The 9,969-nt window shown below is 39.5% G+C and overlaps 1 protein-coding gene across 2 annotated transcripts; it reads left to right on the plus strand.

Moving 5' to 3' along the window:
- The first annotated feature begins 207 nt into the window (after positions 1–207).
- On the plus strand, positions 208–9,766 carry Rit1 (Ras like without CAAX 1). 2 transcript variants are annotated; one of them, XM_077803737.1, is made up of 6 exons: positions 208–346; positions 757–904; positions 1,074–1,130; positions 4,939–5,012; positions 5,233–5,424; positions 7,113–9,766. In XM_077803737.1, exons 2-6 carry the CDS (start codon positions 799–801, stop codon positions 7,341–7,343), a joined length of 660 nt encoding a protein of 219 aa, XP_077659863.1. In that variant the 5' UTR covers positions 208–346; positions 757–798; the 3' UTR covers positions 7,344–9,766. The 2 variants fall into 2 exon arrangements, with proteins under 2 accessions (XP_077659863.1, XP_077659864.1); XM_077803738.1 differs by having other exon boundaries at positions 214–292.
- Positions 9,767–9,969: the final 203 nt, after the last annotated feature.

Here is a 9,969-nt window from a genome sequence, read left to right on the forward strand (position 1 = left end):
ACTGCCTCCTCCTGACTGGTCAGTTCACTTTATGCTGTTGCCTTAAAACCCAGTCTCTACGTGCAGACCTTGAAACTGGTACGTGACCAGTGGGCCTTTGTGGCCCGTTGCGGAACTAGGTTTGGGTCCTGGAAGGGGCGATGTCCCGCCCCGCGAGGGCGGGGCACCCGCAGGCGTCACGGGGCGGCCCTGCCCCTCCCGTGGGGACGCAGTGCCGGTGGCGCCATCTTACCCGGCTGCGGGAGGGGTCACAGGTCAGAGCCCGATCCTCCCGCCAGCGAAGGAGCACCGGGTGGGTGCCCAGCCAGACCAGGGCCTCCCTGCCTGCGGGGCCCAGCGGCCTGAGGTGACGGGGGGCGCCAGGGCCTGGGGGACGGTGGGGCCGGATCGGGGAGGGGGCGGAACCTCGCGCCGCGGTGGGACGAGCCCCTGCAGCCCAGCAGCAGCCTGCGTTTGGTCCCCAGACCCCAGGCTTCCCACTTGGCTCCCTTTCTTGTCTTGGTGCCCCGTTCTGAAAAGATTGTAAATTTCTTTGTCTCTTTTTCTTTGTGGGAGAAGTAAGTGGGGAAACCTGTGATGTGTCATAGGACGGTAGCATCTCTGAGAGGGTGAGGATGTGGGGCTTCTTGGGGCCCCAGAAAGGTTTCTGAGGTGTTAGGAGCAATAGGCCATAATATGTCTGGGAAAGTAGGGCGCTTCGGGACCGCCGGCACGGCGTGTCCACCCTGCATTAGATATCTTTTGCTTTCCTTCTAGGTGGCTTTTCCGTGGGGCCGCCCAGGATTTCCCAAAAGGACAATGGATTCTGGAACTCGCCCTGTTGGTAGCTGCTGTAGCAACCCTGCAGGGCTCTCACGGGAGTACAAATTAGTGATGCTGGGTGCTGGTGGTGTGGGGAAGAGTGGTAGGTGACATTTTCCATTTTATAAGTAAGGATGAAAAGGAACTTCAAATAAATGACCTCTACCCAAGCCAGTGGGGTTACTGGCTATTTGTTGTGCAATGTTGATACTTTCAATCCTTTCTGTGGGTCACCTTGGTGAGGATTTTAACTTTCATTTCTTGTTTTGAAGCCATGACCATGCAGTTCATCAGCCACAGATTCCCAGAAGATCATGACCCCACCATTGGTAAGTCAGATTCTCTCTCAGATTTCCAAATACACCTTGTAAAAGTATCTTAGAGCCAGAAGTGGTGGTGCCAACTTGTAAGCCCAGCCACTTGGGAGGCTGACATGGGAGGATTGCAAATTCAAGACCAACCTCAGCAACTCTCAAAATAAAAATAAAAAGGTCTGGGTTTGTGGATCATGGTCAAGTGCCCCTGAGTTCAATCCCCAGTACAAAAAAAGGAGGGGGGGTATCTTGTTAAATGTTTGGTAAATGTCAATTTTAAAAAACAATTAATAATAAATACTCAGTTTTTCTTTGCAGAAACAAACCTCTCAGACATGTTTATTTGGTCCAATACCAGAAAGAGCATATTAACCTGAGGAAAAAAACCCATGAAATATTGTTAAATTTCTATTTATATTTTGAGCCTTTTTCATCATCTAATTCAGATTTATTTAGAAACAAGGGTATAATAGTGGTTGGTAAACAATTGAATAGTTCTTTTTCTAGATTTTTAAACATAAGCCTTCTTTAGTCTCTATATTGAGCTGAGTATTAATGGGACAACTTTCTTTGTCATATTTTTTTTTTTGGTTGGTGTGCTGTATGGTTAGACTAAAGGCAAAGCTTAAAGGCCACTTACTTACTATCACTTCTCTAAGGGTCTGACTTGAAACTGACTGTAAGTATGAGTCAGCTGGTTTGAACTTCCACAAAAGGAAGCAGAAAAACAAGTAGAGCCAGCCTCCTGAACTCTTACAACCCAGGCATGTACGGCCTGGACTTCTTCCACTTGAAGCCTTTCATTTACTTCCTTATACCTGAAGTTCATTATACAATGGTATCGTTTTCCCTGTCATTTGTAGTCTTTAACTCTCATTATTGTCAGAATGCTGATAGAGTAAAAAAAGTCATTTTGTTTGTTTTGCCTTTTTTTTTTTTAATTGTTCTTTTCTCCTAAGACTAAGAACACTAATGTCATCCCTAAACCTTAAGGAAGCAGGTTTAATTCTAAGGGATTATATCTTAGTATAAATAAGTAAAGGTGAGGGAGGACACAGAAAGGCAGCCTTACCACTGTTATTTTCAGTATGTGGCACTTTGCCATGATACTGGGTCTCTAGAAAGACTTTCCATCAGGTCAGGCCCCTGCTGCTGAAAGAGTGTTCAGTGGTAGCCCAGCTTTGGATGTGGTCATTTTATACAGTAGGTACTTCTGTGGGTTTGGGAAAAATAGAAACAGTTTTTGTTTTTCAGATACAATACCAGATCTATCTATCTATCTATCTATTTTGGTGTTGGGGATCACACTCAGCCTTACAGTTGCTAAAATTAAATGGTCTGCCATAGAACTACACCCCTAACCATATGAAGTACTTTTTGATATTAGTGAATATTTTTTCCCATTATCTAATGACACTGTCTGATTCAACAGCAGCTACTTAGGTTTCTTGGGTTGCTGTTATGAGCCAAGAACTGGGGTAGGCCCTGGGGTACAGTGGCAAACAAAAAGATATGGTGTCTGTTCTCACCCAGTTTACATTTTGTTTTAAACTTTGGCTACAGACTACAACTTTACATTGTAACTGATACAAATATAAGTATGAATATATTTTGCTGATGGATACTTATTATACATATGCAGGTATGTTTGTAGCAAATTAAAATATCATGAAATTTTGCTTACCTTTCTAAATATAATGTTCTCTAGGATTTTTGTCTCTTATTTAAGCTTTTGCTTTTCTATTTTATTTTGGTTTTGGCGGTACTGCGGATTGAACCCAAGGGTACTTAACCATTGAGCCACATCCCTAGTCCTTCCCCCCCACCCGCCAGTTATAGGTGGACACAATACCTTTATTTATTTTTTATATGGTGCTGAGAATTGAACCTAGTGCCTTACACGTGCTAGGGAAGCACCCTACCATGAGCCACAATGCCAGCTCCATCCATCCCCACTCCTTGTTATTTTATTTTTCTTTTTTGTGGTGCTGAGGATTGAACCTAGGGCCTTGTGCATGTGAGGCAGACACTCTACCAACTGAGCTATATCCCCAGCCCTCTATCATTACTATTATTATTATTTTTAATATTTACTTTTTAATTATGGGCTGACACAATGTCTTTATTTTACCTTATGTGGTGCTGAGGATCGAACCCAGTGCCTCACATATGCCAGGCCAGCACTCTACCTCTGAGCCACAACCCCAGCCCCTCCTTTTTATTTTTTGAGACAAGGTCTCAAGCTTATACTCTAAGCCTCCAGCGTTGCTGGGATTGTAGGCACGTGCTACCATACCCATAAAGTCTTTGCTTATCTATTTTAATGTTGGCTCCCCCCCATTAGGTTTATGTCACAACTTACTAATACCAAAGGACCATGACCTGTGGTTTGAGAAACACTGATTTAATAGGCTCTTCATCTCTGAAATAGGGATTCAAGAAAAAATATTAAAAGGTCAGAAATAGGGATTCAAGAAAAAATATTAAAAGGAAATATATTGGGGTATAAATAGCAGTTGTTTTGGGGTATGAAAATATTGACTGTTTTTTTTTTTTTAAGTTGTTGATAGTTTATTTATTTATTTATACGCGGTATTGAGAATCGATGCTAGTGCCTCACAATCCCAACCCCAGTCCTTGAGTGGGTTTTTTATTCTTCTTTTCTATGATTTCCAAGGTTACTAAAATAACATACCTTAAATAAACCAGGTGCACTAGCCTGCATGAGTAGAGCTACTCAGGAGGCTGAGACATGAGGATTATTTGATCCCAGGAGACTGGCCTCTTTTAAGGAGATCCCATCTCCTTAAAATAATAACAATAATAATAATAGTAATAAGCATAAAATAAAATGTCTTACATAAGGGAAGAATTGTGACAATATGGATTATTTAGAAAGTGTAGTAAAGTAAGTTATGGTTTTTCTTTTTTTTTTTTTTTTATATTAAAAAATTTTTTTTAAAGCCAGAGAGAGAGAGAGAGAGAGACAGAGAATTTTTTAATATTAATTTTTTAGTTTTCAGCAGACACAACATCTTTGTTTGTATGTGGTGCTGAGGATCGAACCCGGGCCGCGCGCACGCCAGGCCAGCGCGCTACCACTTAAGCCACATCCCCAGCCCCGGTTTTTCTTTTATCTATACTGTTAATACAGGGCTGGGGATGTGGCCCAAGCGGTAGCGCGCTCGCCTAACGTGTGTGCGGCCCGGGTTCGATCCTCAGCACCACATACAAACAAAGATGTTGTGTCCGCCGAGAACTAAGAAAAAATAAAAAAATTTAAAAAAAGCTACATCTCTCTTTCCTATCTTTAGAGGGCTTTTTTAAAAAAAAAAAAAAAAAAAAAATATATATATATATATATATATATATATATATATATATACACATATACTGTTAATACAAAGAGCTGGGTACAGTGGCACATGTCTGTAATCACAGTGACTCAGAAGGCTGAAGCAGGAGAATCTCAAATTCAAGGTCAGCCTTAGCAACTTAGCAAGACCCTGTCTTAAAATAAAAAGGCCTAGGAATATAGCTCAGTGGTAAGCTTAAAAAAAAAAAGTTTAGAGGTTGTGTGGTGACCTGTGACCTGGGAGGCTAAGGCAGAAGGATCACAAATTCAAGGCCAGCTTCAACAAGTTAGCAAGACCCTGTCTCAAAATGAAAAGCACTGGGGATGTGCCCTGATCCTCTGGGTATAGTCCCTAGTACAAAAAAAGGGAGGGGGGGTAGAATCAACTTCAGTATCTTTATGAATTTTAAAATAGACACTTCATTCTGTGTGTATGGATTTATAGTACACCTTTCTTCCCTCCTGTAGAAGACGCTTATAAAATCCGAATCCGTATTGATGATGAGCCTGCCAATCTGGACATTTTGGATACAGCTGGACAGGTATTAAATCCCAGAAAGCTATGAGTAAAGGCTGTTTTACTCTAGTAAATGGGAGGGGAAGGCTTATGCAGAGATCACTAGTTTATCTCTCTTAATTTTTCATGCACTCTGACTCAGGATAGCAGGTAATCGACTTACCTCTTCTTTAAACTGAAATAAATAGCTAGTGTATATAGATCTAGGTTACATCAATACATTATTGATCTATGTGTTTCTTTAGGCAGAGTTTACAGCCATGCGGGATCAGTATATGAGGGCAGGAGAAGGGTTTATCATTTGTTATTCTATCACTGATCGCCGAAGTTTCCATGAAGTTCGGGAGTTCAAACAGCTCATCTATCGAGTTCGACGTACTGATGACACACCTGTGGTTCTTGTGGGAAACAAGTCTGACCTAAAACAGCTAAGACAGGTGAGGAAAGAGAAGAAAATGTTGTCTAACATCTTGTAGAATAAGTCATTTATGTTTCTTGGTTTACAGATTTCTTTGCCTTAAAATAGAAAATCAAAATTAGCTTCTCCCTAACCTTGAAAATTTTGCTGTATCTATTTGCTAATATTATGGATAAAGGGCTGGGGATGTGGCTCAAGCGGTAACGCACTCTCCTGGCATGCAGGGGGGCGCTGGGTTCGATCCTTAGCACCACATAAAAATAAAAAATAAAAATGTTGTGTTCACCAAAAACTGAAAAATAAATATTAAAAAAAAATCTCTCCCTCTCTCTCTCAAAAAAAATTAAAAAAAATATGGATAAAATCTGGATTGGAGACTCAGTTTACAGGAAGCCCCAGGGTTATGATCAGAATAGAATAGAATATCCATCAAGTAAAAGGTCGTGGAATGATCATTGACTAAAACTTCAGAAATAAATCTGTTTAAACAGTATAGGTGTGGTGGCACACATCTGTGATCCAGCAACTCAGGAACTGAGGCGGAAGGATCACAAGTTCAAGGCCAGCCTCAGCTACTTAATGAGGCCTACCTGGTGAGACCCCTTCTCAAAATAAAAACTTAAAAAGGGCTGTGGATGTGGATCAGTGGTTGGTTAAGTGCCCCTGGATTGAATTCCCTATACCATTAAAAAAAAAAGAAAGAAAGAAAAATAAGTGATAACTTTCAAGTTAGTGAAAATACTTAAAATTGCTGTTTGTGGTAGAGGTTGAAAGTATAGTAAGACATTCATGACTACTAGTGAAAGCAATGAATGATACAAATCTTTTGAAAGTATTTTGACAGTTGTTAAATTTGTAATTTTATTTATTTTTACTGGTAACTGGAGATTAAACCCAGGTGTGGCTCTACCACTGATCTCTATCCTCAGCCCTTTTTATTTATTTTGAGATACATTGCTGAAGCTGACCCCAAACTTGCAATCCTGCCTCAGCCTCCATAGTGGCTGGAATTACAGGCACGAACTACTACACCTGGGTCAATTTGTAATGCTTCTCTGTTAAGCCTTGGAAAAATCTGTTCAAGAGGTTATATGCAAAGTGTTCATTGCCAGGCTATTTATGGTAGCAGAAAATCAGAAACAGTCTTACTGCCCAAAAGTAGGAGAAATTATGGCCTATCCAGAATTGGATATATTGATTTGGGGTTCCTCGAAATTTTCAGTATTATAGTTTAAGTATATATCTCTTTTGTTTGTGCTTTTCTTTCTTAAAATGGAAAGTGTGGAGAAAATTAGTCTTGCATATTGATGTCCATATCTATTTAGTAATCTGTTCTAAAAAGTTATCTTGAAAAAAGATCAGAAATAGAACCATATAATTTTAAGGCAGAAAAAGCCATGTAATCTAGTCCCCCCAAATTATAAAAGTGCCTGGATTCTACCTGCATACCTTCAGAGTTGAGATGTTCTCCTCCTGTTAAGGTTGCCTATTTACTTTTTTTTTTTAAGGTGTAAATGGATCTTTTTAAATTTTATTTACATATTTATATGTAGTGCTAAGTGCTAAGGATCAAACCCAAGGCCTGATTCATGCCAGGCAAGTGCTCTGCCACTGAGCCACAATTCCGGCCCCGCCTATTTACTTTTATACAGTTGTAATGGGTTTTCTGTTAGCCCTCTAAATTTGCTCATGTTTGCACTTTTAAAGGTCACCAAGGAAGAAGGATTGGCTCTGGCCCGGGAGTTCAGCTGCCCTTTTTTTGAGACTTCTGCTGCATACCGCTATTACATTGATGATGTCTTCCATGCACTTGTACGGGAGATACGGAAGAAAGAGAAGGAGGCAGTGCTGGCTATGGAGAAAAAATCCAAACCCAAAAGCAGTGTATGGAAGAGGCTAAAATCCCCATTCCGGAAGAAGAAAGATTCAGTAACTTGAAGGGAAGATGTGAAGTGTTTTTATCTGTGAACTGCAGTGCTTGATCGAAGCAGTCCAGTAACCTGCAGTAGTAAGCATGGTGCTTGCTCTTTCTCCTGTTATGACCATTATTTTAAAAGTAACTGATGAGGGGGACGTGCCTACTAGGAGTTTTCAATAATGTGGTATTTAAAGTATTGTTTCTTAGTTGATTCTGATTTATTAACCCAGTGACGCACTGTCTGCTTTTAAATTATCACATTAGAATTTGATCTACCATTGTTTTGGGTTATTTTGCTGATGTTAATTAATTAATGTAAATTTTTTATATCCTGGGAGAATATGTATACCATGTGTGTTTGATGATTTTGCAAGAGGAATGTGCTGTACACTCCCCAATCATCCTTTAACTTCAGTTTCTTGGGACTGTCCCAGAGAAGGACCTCAGTCTCATCTATTCATACTGAGCTTCCGTGTCACAGAATAAAAATCATACAGGGAAATCAGTGCTAAAGAGATCAGTGCTAAAGTTCAGCAAATAGCTATGGAGCTGACATCTGTTCAGATTATGGAGTGATGAGATTTGGGTAAATCGGATCAGATGCTTGCAGGAAGTTGGCTAGAAAAAGGTAGGGTCAGAACATTGTTCCCAGTACAAGCCTGGCTTTTCTGAGAAGTGCACCTTTGGTCCAGACACTGGGAGGGGTAAGAATAGACAGAAGCATATGAAAGGTAATGAAAATTTCTCCTAGGAGCTTCTTAAGTTCTTTTCAGGGTTTTGCCTTTCTTTACCTTCAAAGGTAAACACTGGATTGCTAAACTTTTGTTTGTCCTTAGTTGGGACAGCCATTGCCTTGTACAAATTTATTTTTTCTCCACAGTTACACACACTAAGACATTGTTTCCTAGTACTTTCCCTTATCTTTCTTGTACTCTTTGGAAGAGCAAGACCTGACAAAATGATTTTTAGGCCCTTTGTTAACTGACTTTATTTTCAAAAGTTGGAGTAAAATCATGTGGCCTCCTTGACATCAACAGTCACTAGACTTTGCTCAAAGAAAGTCTGTGGTTTTTCTGCTTAATGGGTCAGTCATAAAGCTTTAATATTTATACATTGGGTTTGTAATCCTAAGATTTCCTTAAGAGGACCTTACTAAGTTCACCTCAGGGTTGTCTGAGCCTTGACAGTTTGGCCTAACCACTTTTCTCCATTTATGTAGTTGAGAAACTATAGTCCTAGAAAGAAACTGCTTTAAACATTGCTGGTAACTTCTCTTTTGAGGATCAGAATCATTTTGCTATCCAAATAGACCTGTGGAGAGTAAATGCAAAAGTGCTAAGAGTAATGAGTCACGTGTTGAATATTCAACGTCACTGAAGCACTATTTGTGTCACTCTCAGAGGATGATTTTGTGTAGCACCTCTTTGAAAGCTCAACCTACTGTTTTCTGTTGTTAGAAGCAGGACGACAGGGTTGTTATGTTTTTCTTTATAAACTAACTGTTTATGGTCTAGATTTAAAGAAAAGTTCTAAAATTTTTTTAGCTCTGAGTAGTGGTCCTTTTTGAAACTCCTGAAAACGTTTTTGCTACCAAATAAATCATGCTTTATGGTACTCAGCCATCTAAAAATGAAAGACCCAAAATTTGAGTCTGCACAGAACAAAAATCTCACAGGAACCATTACACTTTGGAGAAGCATGGAAGTAGAAATACAGTGCAATTCTATTACAGTATTTTACCACATTTAGAGCCTTTTAAGTTTAATGCCTTAGTTTCTCATTACTAATGAACTAGGGAATTATTAGCATTAAGCAAGAAAATGACAGTTATATAATTGCAATGTAGAATGTGCCAGGAAATCTGTAAGACTGAAGGAAATTTGTATTGCATATGCAAAAAATAAGATTAGTGTTTTTAAGACTTATTACTGACACATATTTGATTCCTGGATAAACTAGTCGCTTAATTAGTACTGAGAATTCTGTTCATTCATGGTGCTAGATAGTTTGAGGGGTCTAATATGTGTAAGTCATATCTCTTTTCTTAGTGGTCATATAGTGTAGGTAATTTATGAGCTCTAAATAATCAGCTTTATCCAATTCAAGGGCATTAAGATTAATTACTGCCTGGAACTTTGAAGAGAGAAAAATTCAGGGACACATTGAAAGGCACTGGAACAGTTTATGTCCATATCAGATCAGTAAATTAAAAGATTCAGAAACTCATGTCTAAAATTAGCTGGTTAGAATTCAGAAGGGGACATGTTTTAACTTTGTGATATATTAGCAAAATTTCATCTACTGTGATGTTTTGGGGGAAGTTTTTCATTTATGCACTTGTATATGAAGACAATTTGTATGACAATACAAAACTCAAAGAATTTGTTGGGCTTTTCTTTTACTTATATGAGTGGGTAGAAATATTTGGAATCATTTTAGAAAGCTCATTTTAAGGAAAAAATATAGCATGTCTGTGATCCCAGAAACTTGGAAGGCTGAGGTAGGAGGATTGCAAGTTGTAGAACAGCCTCAGCAACTTGAGAAAGCTCTGAGCAATTCAGATAGACGCTGTCTCAAAAAAATATATATAGCCAGGTGCAGTAGCACATGCCTGCAATCAGGAGGCTGAGGCAGGAGGATCACGAG

Source organism: Urocitellus parryii, chromosome 11, assembly GCF_045843805.1.
Source record: "Urocitellus parryii isolate mUroPar1 chromosome 11, mUroPar1.hap1, whole genome shotgun sequence".
In the NCBI taxonomy this organism is placed as follows: Eukaryota; Metazoa; Chordata; class Mammalia; order Rodentia; family Sciuridae; genus Urocitellus; species Urocitellus parryii.

Coding starts and splice junctions, on each gene's coding strand:
- Rit1 (XM_077803737.1), top strand. CDS start 799: ATGGATTCTGGAACTCGCCCTGTTGGTAGCTGCTGTAGCAACCCTGCA. Junction 905..1,073: donor TGGTGGTGTGGGGAAGAGTG/GTAGGTGACATT, acceptor CTTGTTTTGAAG/CCATGACCATGCAGTTCATC. Junction 1,131..4,938: donor AGATCATGACCCCACCATTG/GTAAGTCAGATT, acceptor TCCCTCCTGTAG/AAGACGCTTATAAAATCCGA.